We start from the raw sequence: 19,736 nt of genomic DNA on the forward strand, positions 1-19,736 counted from the left end.
ATAAATATAAACTCAATTTAGTGGAGTAGGGTTTGTGTAGAAAAAATATGCATTTGTGTGCATCCTATTGGTTGACCAAAACATTCCATAAGTGAATGTGAGGCTCCTGCCTCAGGGCTTCCACCTCCCTTCGTGACTTCACCTAGCCTCTATATGACACTATATTCTTGTGCGTTTACCTCTGGGCTGAGAGACTAGCACAAATATGTTTGATACTATTCATGACCTACAGCAGTGTAGCCAACTCCAGTCCTCAAAGGCCACCTCAAGTTTTAAGGACATCCCTGCTTCAGCACATGTCCACTAATTGAGCCACTTGTGCTGAAACAGGTATATCCCTTATACCTGGCTTAGTGGTGACCCTTGAGGACTGGAGTTGGCCACCCCTGCTCTACACACTGGTATCTTGCAACCAACATATAAATACCTTTTATGGTTGAACTTCAGTCTTTGGGGAAAGTGGATTAAAATACAATACATGTACACATGATCACATAAAAGGGACCATTAAAATAAATAATTGTAGTTGTATTGTAACTTATGAGAGACACTAAATGATACCAGTGCCTTTGAAATATATTTAAATGTAGTCTTTAAGCTTTTTAGTCTTGAGGGGTTGCAAGGACAACCTGGCTCAGCAGCAAATAATACAAAAGATAAAAGCTTTCAATTGTGTAATCCGTGATTTCCAAATGTTAAACAAAGGTTTCTTTATCGCCCCAATCAGGCGTGTTCGGATTCCGCGAAATATTCTCTGGTCTGCGATTGGTTGAAAGGCGAAGTGCTGGGTGACAAACTGGTCTTTCTGGCAGAGGATCTGTGCAACAGCGGATTAACAAAGACGGCACAACCTGAATCCTGTTGCTCGAAGAGGTGGGCTCTTTTGAGCTTGGTGCTATCTGAGCATGTTAAAAATGGTAAGTTCCGTAATAATGGGAAAAAAATGCGTTGCTGGAATTTAATTCACTGTTCAAAGCACATCTCTGTACTTCAGCCATGGATCTTCATGTTATATTCTGGTCTATGCAACTGCACATAAATAGTTTCAGTGCTTGTAATTTTATAGAATGCCTCCCAGCGGGGGCTACACATTGATCTTTAATAGCAAAAGGGGAGGAGCGGAGACACTACAATTTGAAAGCATCATCCATATATTTTCTTTTATCATCATTAAAAATGATAGGGGGGAAAAGAGTCAAATATGCTGACAAGTAAATGCGGTATATATCGCAGATAAACAAAGATTACAAGAGTGATGGTTATTAGGATACAGAGAGTTTTCTGGCTTGGTTGATGGGGAAGAATAAAGCAAATGCTTTTTAACTCACATTGTTTGTTTGAAATCCTTCTCTCTTTATTTGTATATAACTGACTTAAGTAAATGGCCAGGCAAATGAATTCTTGAGGCCATGACTCACAGCAATGTCAGACATCAGCACAACGCACTTGCTACAAGTCGTCATGCAGAGGGGAATGGCCCTGTCCCAGACTGCTGATTCTGGGTTGCAGGTTATATGAGGGAGCCCAGTAGGTGTAAACTTCAGGGTTGCCACGTTCAAGATTAGCTGAATCCCTGCTGCTCAATTGCCCCTAACAGTTGAACCATAGCTGTCGCTGCTTCAAGAGCAGACATAAACTTCTGTCTTCTAATCAAACTCATTTAGATTGAAAGGTTTTTCAATCTTTTTGTTTTAAACTGGCACACATTTGCGTTTTCTTTTTTTGATTTTAACATGCCATTAAATTATTGACACTGCATCATTTCCTATGAGGTTTATCACTTGTGAGCACATTCACATGTCTCAGACAGGTCAACAACCCTGCCTTTCACCATTATCTGTTAGCATACTCTGCTTCCGCTGCAGCCAGGGATTCTGGGTAATGACATGCAAATGAGCACACAGTGTCACCTTTTACCTCATGTCCATTATAACATGAACCTATATAATAAGCGTATGCCTGCCGCATTACACAGCTTTTCAGCACAGCCTGGCTAAAGAAGTGCATAGCCAGTAAACCCACTCAAACACGGCTCTTTCAACCTTTTCTGTCTCTCTAGTGTGGGGCTGGTTATACGGACTTTGCGATGTGACGTTGGAATAGGTTTCAACCACACTGTGATATTTTTATTTGCTGTACAGTGTACGATGGACCTGTCTTGTCACTTTTGTACCCCCCAATATATAACGTGTGGTTGAAACCCATTACCTTTAGAACTCTTGAAAACCGTAACAGCAGATTTATGATCGTCATTTTGTTGGGCTCTTTAGCACATACAATATATTGATACCTCATTTTCTTTGATAACCTTGGTGTGAAATATATTTTTATTTTTAGAGTCTCTGATTGGCGAAACCTACGTGGAAAGGATAATTAATCAACTTCATTCTGCTCTGACCATGGCCAGGGATCTTTCTGAAGCTGGGGACATTGAACCATCTGTGTCATTCATTTGTGATGTGGCATCTAACTTTTTCAGCTCTGTAAAAGGCTGTTTGCAGATGCCCTCAGCAGAAGACCTGCTCCTCACCATCTTCCAGCTCTGTGCTCAGACCTCCGATACCACTCACTTGTCAGGTAGGCTTATTATGTTAGCAGCACAAACAACCACTTAGGAAACTAGAACAATATCTTGCTGTGTTCACAACTTGTTTTAATGGATATTATGATTTACAATATATATATTTAAAAAAAAAAAGTGTGTGTGTGTGTGTCAAGAATTATCAACATTTGGCCATATAAAAAGTTGTTTATTTTTACTACAAAATATAGCTCCAACTTAAAATATGAAAATATTGTGAAAGAGTGTTTGTTTTTACGTGCTAATGCTGCATAGGTAGAAATATATAATTAGACAGCTATTACATTCCTGACACAATTGACATGCATGTTCTTGAAAAGCTGCGATATTTAGTGATGTATAGCTAAATCTTTCAATACCATCATTTTCAGCTTCATGGGACTGTCTGTCTTTTGCGATGCATTGGATGATAAATGGTTCTGTCTTTTGATAGCCATTTCAATATTCTATTCTACTTTTATGCTGAATGAAATATACTGGCAATTCTATTTCCAAAGTTGTACATACTCTGAGAATTAATACAAATGTCTGTTTATTTCTGCCAGAATCACTGTTGCATAAGCTGAAGCACACCTGGTTGTCTGGTCTAAATTCACTTGTTCACCAGTTTGAGAATATACCCCAAGGAAGCACATTCCTGATCAGATCTGCGCAATGGATCAAGAATCAAATTCAGATGTCACACCTTGGTGTTCAAAGGTGGGATTTTACCTTTATGCCACGGATGGCTAACTCCAGTCTGCAAGGGCCACCAAACAGGTCAGGTTTTAAGGCTATCGCTGCTTTAGCACAGGTGGCTGAAAGACTGAGCCACCTGTGCTGAAGCAGGGATATTCTTAAAACCTGACCTGTTGGTGGCCCTTGAGGACTGGAGTTAGCCATCCCTGTATTATGCTGTTTCTTGTAGCTTACTGCTGCCAGTACTTTTTCCAGTTGTTATACTGTTATTATAAGGAGTGACCCCCTTTTTAAAGTCTCTTCCTGCTCTGCAATACAGTACACAGAACGGTTTTTCCATAAGTGGTCTTTCAAAGGCCTACAAATCAGCTGTGTTAGCTTTGTCATAATGATGTCCTGTAGCAGTGTCAAGTCATGGAGCAGGAGGTATCACATACAGCTATTTTTCACAATTATTCTCACTCCGTTGTATTCATTTATTTAAATAAAATTGCTAATTTAATTAACAGTCAACATTATATTTAATATACAAAATAAATACAGAAAGACTTTATAAATGTTATTCTAAATGATAGAATACATAACTCCATAAGTGCCCCCACCTCATTTTTCTTTTACTATAGTCTCTGTAAAGAGTATTTTTCATTTGATAAGCAATGCTTGATTACAAATGCTAGCATTTTTCGAATCCATCCATCAGTAATAGAATGTAAAGCATAATCATGCTTGTGGATTGCTGGACTGTACACTTGGTGTGAACTTACTCAGAGCCACTCCAGCTTCACTGAAACAGTTTGTGGTTCATGCAACACCTTAACTCAGGGGTGCTCAACTTCAGTCCTCAAGCCCCCCAACAGGTCAGGTTTTCAGGATATCCCAGCTTCAGCTCAGTTGGCTCAATCGGAGGCTCAGTCAAAGACTGAGCCTCTGATTGAGCCAACTGTGCTAAAGCAGGGACTGATTGAGCCACCTGTGCTGAAGCTGTGATATCCTGAAAACCTGACCTGTTGGGGGGGGTACTGGAAGGGGAGGGGGGTCATGGAGGGAGCTTGAGGACTGGAGTTGAACACCCCTGCCTTAACTGTTGTGGAAAAGCATAGAACATCTATCAATTGTTTCTCATAGCTATTCTTAAAATAAAGTAATTTGCTGTAAATAAGCCTATATTGCATTGGAAATTGTGTCAATGCATACATCCCTGGCAGGGAATTACCGTCATTCACGGTTCATCAACAGGAGCATGTATTGCGTCTACCAGTGGTTCAATATGTATTAATCCCTGAATGTTTTAATGCTCCAGCCTTCAGTCTTTAATGTCTGCCGTTAATGACCTACACAGCAAGATTCTGGAAACTGGTCCTCCAGCTTTTCATCTTCTAGCAGAGCATATGGCCTTATTGATGCCAGATGAAAAAGAATGGCACAAGATGCGTCAGTCTCTCTCCACACAGGTATAGCATTCGAAAAGCACACTGTATGTATGTATATCTTTATTTATATAGCGCCATTTATGTACATAGCGCTTCACAGAGGTAATACACGTAACATTCATATAAATAACAAACAATACAAATAGCACATAATGGGAAGAAGTGCTTCAGACATAAAAGTAACATTTAGGAAAAGGAGTTTCTCCTCCGAGGAGCTTACAATCTAATTGGTGGGTAGTAAGAACCTACAGAGACAGTAGGAGGGTGTTCTGCTAAGTGCGTCTGCAAGGGGCCAATCTTTATGTATGTGGTGTATAGTATCAGCGGAGCTACTCGTATGCTTCCTTAAGCATGTGGGTCTTAAAGGTGGATAGATAGGGGGCTAGTCTGATATTGAGGAGAAGGGCATTCCAGAGGTGAGAGGTTTAAGGCGGGAGAGGGCTTTAGATACAAAAGAGGTAGAGCGAAGACATCCTTGAGCAGAACGCAAGAGTCGGGATTGTGCATATGAATGAATGGGAATTGCAAAATTTTGTGCACCTGTGGTTTAAACTCCAGTTCCATGTTTGTTAAATCATTTTAGGAAAAATACGATCTTTGGTGAGCAGTGTATATTAGATATTATATCGAACTAAATGGAGTGTTGAAAGTACTGTGTGTAATTCTTTTTTGTGTGACTGTTGTGTTCTTTTGCAGTGGCTGAATAAGCCACTTTTAGAAGGAAGATTAAGCATGACTTCGGAAACATCTGGGACAGATCTTAAATCATTTTCTAGAACTTGGCTTCCCAATCATCTCTCTACTGCCTCTTTATTGAGCAAAATGGTTTTGCAAATGATGGGGAATGATGCACTTTTAAAAGACAAGGCAATCGAAATGAAAATAAACATTACCGGTAAGCACTTTTTTGTGGCATGCAGAAAGAGTAATCATACTTGGTTCTCTTTTCTAAATCAATTTGAACATTTCTCTCTTATAAAGTCATAAAGTCAAAGAAACCGTTCCATGCTTTCTTGGCTGAAATTTCTTCTGACTTCTGATTTTTTTTTTTTTTTTTTTTTTTACACACATTTTATTTATTTTTTGTATTTTTTTTTTTTTTTTTTTACTTTTTCCCTTGGAATTCCCTTTCGTCAACCTCGGTGCTGCCAAAACTTCATCTCAGTTCTGGGACAGAACGACTTATGTTTAGATTAAAGCCAATTAGTGTCCATTAATTGGCCAGCTGGATCATTCTGGGAACATAGTGGATTGTTCCACCCACGCACTGACTAAAAAGCTTTCCAATCAACATATTCCTCACTTGGCTAGTGGATTAATGTCATGGCAAACTATGGAGCTTAAGCTCTCTTTTAAGGTCACCAAGTTATAGAATCGAACCAAAGAAATGATTTAATGTTAATCAGCATTTTTTTCCATTTCACTCCCTGTTGTTCTTGACTTTCCCTGCTCCTCAGCTCTCATTTATTAGGAGCTCTTTAATTATAATGTGATGTGTTGTATGGGGAAGTAACACAAACCCACCGCCTGCAAAAGTAATCGATTCATATTAAGGTGTACCGATACACATTACATCAGTGTTACATGGAAAAAGGGCAGCATCCTTTCATTAGTGGGATTCCTCCTTCATGTTGAGGCGCACTGCTATAATGTCCAAGTGAGGGATGCTGGCGGGAGCTAAACAGCAACATATTCTTTAATATTGGTCTCAATGAGTAAGATTCCATTTAGTCTACAATATTATTGATTGTGGCATCAGCGAGACTGGTTTCCAAAAGGATGAGAATGGACACACGTATTTATTTGAGATTTGTTCTAGCGCGCTACTCACCATGAAAGTCAGAATTAGAGTACGCGTAGGAACTTAGGTAGAACACCCATTTCAGACCTACAACTGGGACCTACCTTTGCTTGAGGGCATAGTTGATTTTAGCAGGAAAGACCATGATGATTCTGGGCCTGTTTTTAGTCGTAATGACAATCATGATTGCTTATGGGTTGTGCAGTCTCTTACGGTACAAATATAAGACTTCTGAGAGAGATCTTATAAAGTTTGAAAGCTCATGCATAAGAATACCCGTGGGATGTTACATGCAGGGCCAACGATTAGATTTTAAAACTTGCGTTAAAGATCTACTAAAACCAATGAACTGGTGTCAACATGAAGTGTCAGCTTTTATTCTGAACTTTCTTGGATATCCATCTTACTTCTGGATTATTATCTATATCCGTGTGTTATTGCTTTGCGTGAGTTGGTACATTGACTTCCATGACATAAGATTTAAACGAATATAGTTTGGTGAAACCTTATCGCTTATCAGTTGCAGAAATGCTGTATTCTTTGCAGTGGTGCAAAGAGCTAGAGAAACCACCAGCCATTATTGAAGAGAGTTGTCAAATGTTTCAGACAATGGAAATAACACATGAAAAATTCAAAGCAATTAGTTATCATTTGCCTACACTCCTTGAATTGTTGTATAAGAGGTGAGTAATCATGCAAAAAGTTTAACGTTCCCTTGTGACCTTCCAATCTTTATGCACGCTCGTTTTAAATGCCTATATGGGTGTGTACATGCACTTACACATTCATATGGATATTAGTACACAGGAACATATTTAAAGACCACTGAATGGTCTCAGTCTAAACTGGTTCCCTGTGTCTTTCGTACATTTTCTGCCCAATGTTCAAGAACCGGTCTATGTCAGCATGTTTGTAGTTCCTAAAAGTAGTATAAACCTTAATAAAATGTGGTGTTTATGAAGGTCGTTATGACTTGTTACAGTATAGCGCATAGTTCATTGTCACACATTGAAGCGTGTCGCATACTTGAAACAGACTTGTGTATTTCTGTTATTTTAGAACGAGAATTCGTAAATATCTGTTACTAGTTGAAAATCTTTCATAGTAGCCATATTCTGAAAATATTACATTTTGTTAGTGTATATAATAAAACATTGGTGCTACGTCAAAAAAAGAAACATTTTAATTGATGCGTATTGATTCCTAATAGTGTTGTGTTGTCACTCTCGTTATTTTGTTGCATCACCTTTTCATTTTCTATTTTATTTTTCTTCATGTAAGAAAACCACGGACATTCGCTTTAATTCACTTGTGTCAATTGGTAAACTGTAAAAAAAATAAACAACAACAACATTCTACTCTTCTCCTGTAGGTCAAAAGAAAGTGGTAAACTTTGGTCCTTAACGGCTAATAAATTTATTCACATGAGGAATATTCAACATGATGAATTAATATCCCTGATTGAAAGCCCAGACAGGTAAGTCATCTGTTTTTTTTTTTGGGACGATTTTGTTTTTCGTTGTAACAGACAATATTTAATGCAACAAAGCTGCAGTTCAAGCTGCCGTTTAAAAAAAAAAAAAAAAAAAAAAAAATATATATATATATATATATATATATATATATATATATATATATATTTATGTATAATTTTTTTTTTTTTTTCCCCATTCAATATGTGCATCAATACAATCTGCACACTGACAAGTGATTGATTAGCTAAGCTGCAGATCGAGCCATTCTTCTGTAATCGATTGCTTGCTCCGGGTTATTTGATTCAGTTCTTGCACAGCATTGTGGGCAATGTAGTCCGAAAATATGATTGACTGGGCAGTTACTAGATACAATTGGTTCACTGCTAGAGAGAGGGCGGGGCTCAAGAGCCAGAGCCTATCAGAAGGGGAAGGGGCTGTCACTTTTGGAAATGCTTCCTACATTAGAAACATTAACAATGTCTGTAAGACATATATATTTTTTTTTTTTTAATAAATGCTACAAGTATTTTCTCATAGTACAGAACTGATTTATTTAAAAAAACACACATATAGGATATTGCTTGAACTGCTGCTTAAGGCTAAGTCCCCGCTCCCTCAGTCAGCGCGCCCACACGGCAGACAGGCGGGGCGCTGACAGACAAAGACCGCGATATGCGGTCTGTAGGGAGCCAGAGCGGGAGGGGGGCGGGAGTGGGAGGGAGGGGGGCGGGATCTGATCGTGGTGCCGTCCACCCCCCCACACACATACACACACACACATACATACATACACACATACATACATACACACATACATACATACACACATACATACACACATACATACACACTCACACACTTTAACCCGCAGCTCCTTCCCTGCTCCCCGCCCAAGGCGCCTCCCATCTAGCTCCTTCCCTCCCCTCCTCCCCATTGGCTGACTCGCGTACCACGTGACGCGTCAACGCCGAAAATCACTAGATTCTTGCAGCATCGGCCGGCTGACGCGTCACAGTACGTAGTCAGCCCTGCCGGAAGGAGGCAGCGGGGGCAGGGACCATTCGGGCAAGGGTCTGGTGGTTCGCGGCCGCGCGCCCCGCCGGCCGCAGCGGGTTCGCAGCCTTAAGTTGCTGGTTCTCAAACGGGATATCCTGTCATCCCGATGTGTCACAACCATCCACTAAGTGGAAAAAGGAAATGTTAATTTAGGACTTCAGAAAGAATATAGAAGGATACAGACAAATACAGCTCTAAAAGAAAAAAGGGTGTCTGCTTTTGAGTTTTATAGTATAATAAGGAAAAACTCAGCTGTAACAATTGTGGCTGTTACTTGAAAGAACACGACATAGAGAGTATGTGAGTGTCATCATCTGTGATTGTTCCCATGAAAAAAAACTGCTCCTTTAAAAAACTATTTATATTGCTGGATTCCTTATCAAAGCCTTTTAAAGGGAAGCGTTTTACTAAATATTCCAGGGTTCGTGTAATGATCACTACTTGGTTGGTGTCTAAATCTGCTGTGAGCTCCAAAAGGCAGCCCAAGTAACACATTAGAGAATTTGGAATTACCCAGTATACCGAGGCTGCTAACAGGTAGTGCACACACTTTTTGGCAACTTGATTGAAGAGAGACCCAGCAATGATTAATGAAACAATAAGCCTCCGGTATTGAGAACAGGGAGTTGGGTAATAGTAAGCCGGATAGAGGTACAGGGGGACACCTCCCTAGGGGGCGCCCCCAAGTAAATCACAGCCCGGCACTAACCACCTCAATAATCTCCCTGAAATACCGCATGGAGGTTAGGAGTACTCACGAAAAAGCCGTCCCTGTTGGTGCAGGGAATTCTGCAGCGGCTTCCTCCTCTAGTGTAGAGCACTCTTTGAAAAAGTCCATAGCCTGGACGAAACATGTTAGAGTGGTTGCCTGATGTTTGCTGCTAGCGATCAATAAAGTTTTTTTAGACATCCATGCGTTGGCTGCTGAAGTTGCTGTGAACCACGGACCATCCTACCCCCTTCTTCAAGTAACACATTAGTCCATTTTGCTGTGTGTTGGTACTGGGGTATTTAGACTCGGCAGCAATCTTTAAATAATCCCATCTCCCCTCGGTACAACATTTACCCTACGGTATTGACGGGCTTCTGTATCAGGAAATTCATGTAAAAGAATGGATCGGAATGAAAAGTTTCCACTGTGCTTGTTAGCCGTCTGAAAATCCTTGTCTGCCGGTCAATGACTGTATGACATGATGAATGAAGCCGGTTTTGAGCCTGTGGAAGACGTGCAAATTCATACATGGATATTCTCTGTGTGCTGTATTTTGTATGGCTTAGGATTTTTATCACCAGAACGTATTTTGAGACGCAGTAACTGGGCTAGAGTTTTACGATAATATGGAGTCAGGAATGTTAGTAGAAACAGTAAAGATAAGGTACTCAAAGTTATAATTTTACCAAGATCTTTTTAGAACAATATTAAAAACTATTCAAAACTAATTAGACTGTCTTCGTGAAATATTCCTGAACATGGCAAAAGTAAGATTTGTTTGGTCTGTAAGTGGACAGTCTTTTGTTTTTAGGTTACTAAATTTGAAATGTAGACACCATGGCACCTGCAGTGTCCAGTGTTAAAATGCTAGGACTTGGTTAAGACGTTACAGTGTACTGTAATAAAGCTTCCATAAGTAGATGGCTGTTGAATTGACAACAAGCAATATGTTAATGTGCTTATTCATTAAAGCATCCTGCAGAGAAATGTGCATTACAGTTAAATAAATGTTCATATTGGCAGCAGTACATAATCATGTTTTTAAATTCATAGAGTAAAAAAGTTGACTATGGGGTTCTTTTAAAATGATTGTTTACATCAGCGCACTTCCAGAATGTATCTGTTTTACAATGACCTTTACTACTGGCTCTCCAGTAACTTGACTGGAGTTATGAAGTGTAGAGTAGATGGTAAATGCTGAACACGTTTTTACTTTACTGAAAGCCACACATTATTAGCTATGTTTTAAGACCGGTATTCAAATAAAGAAAAGTTTTAGTAGGCTCTACCATAAACCTATTATTCCTACAAATAGAGCCAAGTCACTAACAGGCATCTAGTTCTGGGTCTGTGACATATTCAGGGGTTGACAACAGAACTGGTGCCAGTGGAAGTAAACACGATCTCTATTCTCCTAACATTAAAACATTTTCCTTTCTTACTGTAATTCCCAAAGAATCCCTCTCTCTCTCATCTTCTCTCTCTCTCTCTCATCATCTTTCTCTCTCTCTCATCATCTTTCTCTCTCTCTCTCACTCTCTCACTCTCTCACTCTCTCACTCTCTCTCTCTCTCTCTCTCTCTCTCTCTCTCATCTTCTCTCTCTCTCTCTCTCTCTCTCTCTCTCTCTCTCTCTCTCTTTCTCTCTCTCTCATTCTCTCTCTCTCTCATTCTCTCTCTCTCATTCTCTCTCTCTCTCATTCTCTCTCTCTCTCATTCTCTCTCTCTCTCATTCTCTCTCTCTCTCATTCTCTCTCTCTCTCATTCTCTCACTCTCTCTCTCTCTCTCTCTCTCTCTCTCTCTCTCTCTCTCTCATCTTCTCTCTCTCTCTCTCTCTCTCTCTCTCTCTCTCTCTCTCTCTCTCTCTCTCTCTCTCTCTCTCTCTCTCTCTTTCTCTCTCATTCTCTCTCTCTCTCATTCTCTCTCTCTCTCATTCTCTCTCTCTCTCATTCTCTCTCTCTCTCATTCTCTCTCTCATTCTCTCTCTCATTCTACATATTTGTGAATGACTATTATAATTGTACTAATGCCGTAGTCATTCTTATGTAATGTGCCTGTTTTTCTTTTTTTCTTTTTTCCAAATCACTAGATTTTTTCCAGTAACACAAGGCAATCTTCACACAGTCCAGAGCTTCTCTCCTTTCTTATCTAAAGAAGTGAAGAAAGAATTTGTAATCGAGTGCACTTCAAGACTTATGTCCTGCCCCGCAGCAGCTGTGTTCTGTACCGATGGTTAGTGAAAGCAAAGCAAAAACATTTTGATTCCCGGCCTATGTTTTGAATGGGTAAATATGTAACTTCTTGTTTTTCAGTACACAGTATGTTCATAAAACAAAACATTTTTGAAGTGAAACTTCTTTAGTGGCACCTAGTCAATTTTGATGGGACAAAACTGGAGACATGGAGACGAAAATGTGAAACGGAAACGACGGCACGTAATGGCCGCCGCTCCCCCCACACACCCGCTATCGCCGCTCCTAACGGCCGCCGTTCCCCCCACACGCCCGCACAGATATGGGAGATGGATGCGCATGCGCAGATGTGACCACCGGGTCCCTCATGCACTAATGCGTCCATCGATACCAGCCAGGAAGCTATCTGTGCGAGCATGCACACAATCGGCCGTTGCTGCGAGGTAGCGCATGCGCAGAGTCGTCCGCCGCATCCACTACATACGCCAGGCCTGCATAACACGCGGGCCGCATGCGGCCCGCCGGCACTCACTGTGCGGCCCGGGGCAGCGGCTTTCCCCCCCCTCTTTCCCTCCCAAGTCCGTCTCCCTCCCCCGAGTCCGCTCTCCCTCCCCCGAGTCCGCTCTCCCTCCCCCGAGTCCGCTCTCCCTCCCCCGAGTCCGCTCTCCCTCCCCGTGTCCGCTCTCCCTCCCCCGAGTCCGCTCTCCCTCCCCCGTGTCCGCTCTCCCTCCCCCCGTGTCCGCTCTCCCCTCCCCCGTGTCCGCTCTCCCTCCCCCGTGTCCGCTCTCCCTCCCCCGTGTCCGCTCTCCCTCCCCCGTGTCCGCTCTCCCTCCCCCGAGTCCGCTCTCCCTCCCCCGAGCCGAGCCCACTCTCCCCCTCAGTCTCAAGACTGCACACTCTAGCAGTGCGGCACTTCCGGTGCCCGCTGCGTGCGAGCGCGCACAGTCCTGCCTGCCCTGCTGCCGTGATCTGGGGTGTGAGGGGAGTTGAGGAGGTGCAGGGGGGTGATGTGAGGTGCAGGGGGATATGTGCGAGGTGTGATGTGCAGGAGTCGCGCATGGGCAGCAGCACCAGAGGAGAAGAGGACACAGAGCGCTGACCACCCACCCACACCCCCTGTGTCACACACAGTCACAAGTCACACACACACTGTCACGCACAAACACACTATCACACACAGTCACATGCATACACACTATCACACACATTCACACTTATGCGCAGAAATAAAATTACGTTCAAAATAATCTCAAAAAAATAATCTCAAAATAATCTCAAAAATAAAAATGGCTAAGACTAACACAGAAAGAGTGCGTGAGTATCGTGCTCATACTAGAGCTACGAAAATACACAAAGAAGTTTCACTTACTATGCGCTTGCTCAGCGCACACAGCTTTTTTTTCACTTAATGTGTTATAAAATAGTTTTCTCGCATTCCTGAAACAGGTTCAGACAAAAGCCTATTTCTTGGGCTCTTGGGTTTTCAAATCTCACGGGTCCCGCAAGCCAATAGGAAGCCGCAATGTCACCCGTTGCCCCTTCCTATTGCACGGCCGTTGAAATCTCAAAGGAGAAACCAGGTAGTGATGCTGGTAACGTCACTAGTAAGTATCTAGCAGGGGGTCCCTGGGGATGAAAATAATGCGGTTCAGCACCAACAGACCACCCCGTTCCTATCATGTAATCAAAAAAGAAAAGGGGAATTGGGTCGAAATGGCAATATGGCTGCTATAAATGATCCAGTGGCATATATGGCTTGTCAACTTATTTTTTCGTTTTCCTTTTTTAGGAGGCTTTGGATACCTGGCAATTATCAACTCGTGCTTGGACTCTGAATCTATCAATTGTTCTGAAATACTACCTACATTACTTAAAATCATTTTAGCATGGAAAAATGATCAGGAAGATCTCTTTCTTTTTAGCAGGTGGGTAATTCTTGATGGAATAGCAAAATAAAGGTAACTTGCACATGCTGTAATGCAGCTACAAAACCAAATCTAATGTAACCGTAGCAATTGGTGAGATCAGTGGGTGAACTAGATGATCAAAGATCATTTTCTGTGTATTGCATTGTGTGCACGAGTTCTCCTTTCCTTTGATGGGAGCTTCGTAGCACAAAACACTGTGTCCTATATTTACTAAGGCTGATTTGGTAGACACCTTCCGTGTTGAATGACAATTTGCAACCCCTTTCAAGTTAATGGGCCATTTTCACTGACAGTGTTACTCCATAAGGCCTCAGGCATGGTCAGCGCTTATGCGCTGACCCGTGCTGAGCCGTGATGCTGCTCGGCACTGAGCCCCTGCAGCCGCAATGAGAGCGGCTTTAGCAGGGGCTCGCGCACGACGTCAGAACGCTTGGGGAAGCGCGTGTCTGACGGAGTTTTGAAATTTCCCCGCTTGCCGGAGCGCAGGGCCGGTCACGTGAGCGGTTCGCCCAATGAGGGCGAACCAGCTCCGTGACGTCACTGGCACGCCCCCGGCCCGCCCCCTGACGGCGCGCTGTGTAAGGCCAGGGAAAGCACCGCTTTCCCTGAGCCTCAGCGCGCCTCCGCACTGTTTTAGGCGCTACAGTATGTCCCAGGCCTAAGACACCTGACACAGGAAGACAACTTGCAGCCTATTCACTTGAAGGGCAATCCTTGTTAAGTAAGCTGTGCTGGAAGTCTTCATGAAGTAGCACCGTTTAGTAAATATATCCCCGCTTATCTATCTTGCTTATCATTATTTGAGGATTATTAATTTCCTGTATTTTTATCATTTAACACACATGCTGGCTTTATTTGATATCATTTGTTGTATATTTAATTATAATCTCAAATAATGTTTTGTAGGTGTATGTAACATTCTGTTTAATGACAATGTATCCTGTTGAAACTGGCAGTGTAGAGGATGGGTGTACAAATAGTCATTTTCTTAAAAGCTTGTATTCTTTCTCTTCCACAGCAATCTTCAAGATGCCAGCCCCAGTTTGATTGAGTTAAATGTCGAAATGATCAGGTTCTTCTCTCTCCTGCTAAAATACTTGTCATCACCTTTGCTGGACACCGAGTGGGACTTCATAATGTGCTCCATGTTGGCTTGGTTAGAGGTAAAGTGGCAATTAATATATAGGTCCGGGGTGGCCAACTCCAGTCCTCAAGGGCCACCAACAGGTCAGGTTTTGAGGATATCTCAGCTTCAGCACAGGTGGCTCAATCAGTGGTTCAGCAGGGATATCCTCAAAACCTGGCCCGTTGGTGACTCTTGAGGATTGGAGTTGGCCACCTCGGATATAGATCCTCTTGGTATTTATCAATGTGCTGAATAGAAGTGAACCACATCTTGTTTTGAATGCAGGTTTTAGTTGCAATAATAATATACACCTACACGCGATTTGCAGTTTGTTCCCTGATTTGGGTAATGTGACCAAACAAAGTACCCTATATCGCTACCTCATCTACTATTAGATACCCTGTATGCACTATATGCACTGTATATTGAATATATATTACCATCCATGGGATATGAATTCACATTCAAGCAATATCTCTGGTTATGAATAAGGGTTATATATATTTTGAACCCATTTAGGGCAATCAGGATGATTATGGTGGGAGATCTATATATCTCTAGTCCCTATATATACTAAGGGGACATTTATTTTTCATTATTGGTCACTGTACCGGAGGTTGTTTAGTGTTTATTAAAAACAACAACCTTTTTCATTCACAAAATCCTAATATTCATCATTGAATTTGGAGGATCTAGCCAAGCGTCGTTGTCAATACTACCTACATTTTAATGATTCATCTAATAAAGGTATTTTTAATGATGTCATAACACATCCACTTTAGGGGAAAGAGTGACCGTAACTGGGTTTACTTTTCTGTATATAGTTTATTGTACTTACCTTAACCCAAAGGAGCACCATCCCGTACTCTACTTCAAGCTGAGCGAGGGTACCCCTCTTTTTTTTGTCTGCATATATATTTCAGGTCCTAAGTGCTAAAATCACAGCAAATCTAAGAATGAGGCAATCACCCTTATTTGTTGGGCTATTTGAAATCCCGAATTCAGTGTTAAACCTCTTCGCTCAGGGCCTGCAACACATTGCAAAGCAAATACAGCCAATGAGCATTGCTTGGTCTCTGGCAGTCAATGGGTTCATATGCTTGCTGTAATAATAGAATTTAGATGCTTTTGTTCACTAGGGACATGAGATCATATTTAGTGTTTAAATGTCTTTCCTTTTATGAGGCACACACACAGGCTACCCTCCCTCCGTAGTGTAGTGTTAGAATGTGTCTCCTTTTAGTGCATATTGAATGTGAAAACTATTATGAAATTAAATGAAATGATGGTGTGATTGACAGTCCTGCTGTTACCATCATTTGGCATTAGGGGGGCAAGGTCTAACTTCTTATGGGTAAATTCAGAACGGCCACTTACCTCTCTGTGTCGGGTATTGTAACAGATCCAATTATGTTTTAAAAAGCATACTACTACTCCGCAAATTAAACTAAAACTTTGTATGTATGTACATCTTCATTTATATAGCGCCGACAGTGTACGCTGCGCTTCACGCAGACAATACAGTACAGGGAATTATAATAATACAATAAGCTCAGCAGTCAGACAATAGGAAAGGAAATCCCTGTCCCAGAGAGTTTACAATCTTAAGTACATTCGTTAGCGTATTCGCATGTTTGACAGGTTTGCAACTTTCTTTCCCCATTACCTCCTAGCATACAATGCTTTCACTGTAGCAAGGGATTCTGGGTAATCATATGCAAATGAGAAATCACAGCGGGTCACTGAAGAAGGGCATTCTGTTTAATATAAATCCAGCCAGCATGGTTGGGCACTGTTTCTGTTCTGCAGCTCGCATACAAGCCTTGGTCAGTTCATTGGATATTTATGAACCTGCCTTTTGACATATTGCCTTAAATGGAGCTGAAAATGCCCATGGTTGTACTGGACTTTGAAACTTGGTGCACGGCTGTCTCACAGTCGTTGCTAAATAGGATCCACAGCCGGAAAGAAACTATTCTCTTCAATACAGATTTTCAAACCTTTACACGTACAGTAAACCGTGTAGAACAGGCGTTCTACATGGTTCAGTACAGGCGGCTCAATCAGTGGCTCAGTCGAAAAGTTGCCTACCCCTGTTATGGTAACTAGTTATAGTAAATCATTACTATGACTATGAGTGGAGTGGTGTGTTGTGTTGCTGCTGCATTTCCCTGAGCTCATGGAGTTATAACTCGATAACACAAGATTCCACATGAGGGCACTTTCTACCTTCTATAAAAAATAAATAGGTTTTATAAGTCCGCCGTTATAATAATGTATTTTGGGGATTTACTGATCTCATGAAGCTGTTTTTAACTAAAAGATAATGGTTGTCTTCAGATCCCTAAAAATGTAACGCCAGAATTGTCATAATGAAAAGTGTAAATTGTATATTTTTGTACATATATCTACATATCGGTCTGTATCTGTCTATGTATATAGGTAGGGAAGTGTTCAATTATACTACTTTGATATGAGTTATGTGCTTTATTTTATTATGTATTCTTCAATTATAGAAAAGTTTAGAAATGTTGCCTCAATATAACATTTCTCTTCCTGTTCAGTCTATTAATTAGCTGGTCTTTTGGTTTTCTCAGACTGCCGGTGACAGCTCTGCGCTTTACCATATTCCACTGGCTCAACTGTTTGCCTGTGCAAGTTGCAACCTGGCATCAGATATTTCTGGCTACTTTCAAGCTGTCACCACAACCACCGAGCAAACTCTTCCTGCAAACCTTATCTCCGAATGGAATGAGTTCTTTTCCGCAGGCATTCACAGTTTACTCTTACCAATGTTGGTCAAAATAGCAGGTAAGATGTATACTGTATATAATGTAGTTACTCAAATGATAGAGCTGTTTGAGTTGGCCCACAGTTTTTCTGTGCATTTGAATTGTTTGTAAATTGCTGCATCAAATGAATGTGCACTAATATATACTGTAATGTAACTGAATTGTTTCATGCAGGTAAAAAGTCTTGGTGTCAATAGTTTCCTTCCTTGTTTCATTGTAAAAGCTCCCGTTTAAGGCTGGGAATTGCATATGAACCTTTTTTTGTTCCTTTGTAAATGGACCAGAAACTTAAAAGAAGTGTGGATTGCTACTCTTTTTTTATTATTATTATTTTTTTTTTTACTTTGTTTTGGTTTTGAGCAAAACTGGCCATCTCTTGTAGCCACCTCCAATTCAGGGAAAAATGCATTACTGATTTCCTGTGTCTTTTGGAAATCTAAATGGCCTCTAGCTACATCGCCAGTTGATTACAGGGGAACATTGCTGTATCATACATGTTCATCCTCGTTCATTTGCTGCCAGTCTGCGATGTATTTTTTTTTTTTTTTAACTTTGATTTTATTGGGTTTTAACATGTAAACATTATGCCACAAACCAATCTGCACTGTATTTTAGCAACGGGGCATAAATGTGAAATATCTACTGCACAGGTTCTCCCTATAGTTCAGGCACCCAAAAAGCATTATATATCAACTTGGAGGTATTGCTAGTTTAAGTTGCTGGCTTTGATGTTGTGTTACAAAATTCTGTTAAAATTGATAACCACAACCCCATTCACTTTCATCGAAGCAACAAGTTGGCTTGTAAGCATTGAAACCTAAAACCTCAGGAATTCCTCTTCAGTTGCCCCCGTGTGTGAGGTCGCTGTGGGTTCTTCTGAATTCTCTTCACGTTCTTCCTGCCTTTGTTTCTACAGAAAGGGATTGATATTGTACTTTGGAGCTTATCTATTCTGATCACCTAGCTGATAAATTTGCATAAATCTGCCACAAAAAAATGACACCAAAGTTATTGTAGACTTTTTCATTGGGATTTTCTCCTATTATAAATTGGATGCTGTGTATTTGTACATTTGATAAATCGCCCTGATTTGTTTTATTTTAACGAACAGCACACAGAATACAATTATTGCATGTCATCAAAGTTGCTATGACTTGTGTTAATTGTACTAACTTCTGTACATAATTTCTTTGTGAATATATTCTATGTATATATAATTATAAATATGAAATGAAAATGTGTACATACATATCTTTTGAGGAGGGTTACTCGCTATGCACTTCTTAAACCCAGGCTGTGCTGAAAAGCTGTGTAATACAGCAGGCATAAGCTTATAGGTATCCTTGTTAAAATGGATAAGTGAAGAGTGACAAACTGTGCTCATTTGCATGTCATTACCCAGAATTCCTAACGGCAGTGGAAACACTGTTTGCTACACGATAATGGTGAAAGACAGGGTTGCAGTCCTGTCTGAGGCATGCAAATGCACCACAAGTGGTATTTTTATTCTCTATATCGATTAACTATTTGAATTTCTGTCTTCGTAATACAAGAAATGAATAAAAAGCAAGTACATCTTTGAAATTCCTTTTGTAGTATTTAATACTTTTTTTTTTTTGTTTTATTTTTTTTTAATCATTTGACTTGAGCAGGGGAGAGCAAAGCTTCAGAGACGAACCGTCTGAGTCCTGTGCTGAAGTCATTGGGTAAAGCGCTCCATTACATTTCAAAGGACCAGCTGCTGAACCACAAACTTCCAGCCAAGTTTGTTGCTGGACAGAAGACCAACCTTACAGACAAGCTACAAAGTTTGCTGAATACGCTGGCTCCATTCCTGCTCTATAGAGAGAGATCTGTACAAATCACAGTTTGCCATATGCTAGACAAGTAAGAACGGAATGTATTCCCTTTTTGGATCACGTGAAAGGCTAATTTCTGTGTGTATTTTATTTGGTTACCATGCCT

General features: G+C 40.9%; 1 protein-coding gene across 1 annotated transcript in view; it reads left to right on the forward strand.

Moving 5' to 3' along the window:
- LTN1 (listerin E3 ubiquitin protein ligase 1) overlaps nt 1-19,736 on the forward strand; it is a 62,081-nt gene that overhangs the window by 31,969 nt on the left and 10,376 nt on the right. Inside the window, exons 12-23 of the mRNA XM_075593929.1 lie at nt 728-917; nt 2,338-2,577; nt 3,127-3,280; nt 4,560-4,710; nt 5,386-5,584; nt 7,011-7,173; nt 7,863-7,967; nt 11,823-11,965; nt 13,715-13,850; nt 14,872-15,016; nt 17,577-17,790; nt 19,424-19,658. Coding sequence (XP_075450044.1) covers nt 728-917; nt 2,338-2,577; nt 3,127-3,280; nt 4,560-4,710; nt 5,386-5,584; nt 7,011-7,173; nt 7,863-7,967; nt 11,823-11,965; nt 13,715-13,850; nt 14,872-15,016; nt 17,577-17,790; nt 19,424-19,658 — 2,075 coding nt within the window. The remainder of the gene's footprint in view (nt 1-727; nt 918-2,337; nt 2,578-3,126; nt 3,281-4,559; nt 4,711-5,385; nt 5,585-7,010; nt 7,174-7,862; nt 7,968-11,822; nt 11,966-13,714; nt 13,851-14,871; nt 15,017-17,576; nt 17,791-19,423; nt 19,659-19,736) is intronic.

The sequence above is a fragment of the Ascaphus truei genome, chromosome 3 (genome assembly GCF_040206685.1).
Source record: "Ascaphus truei isolate aAscTru1 chromosome 3, aAscTru1.hap1, whole genome shotgun sequence".
NCBI lineage: Eukaryota > Metazoa > Chordata > Amphibia > Anura > Ascaphidae > Ascaphus > Ascaphus truei.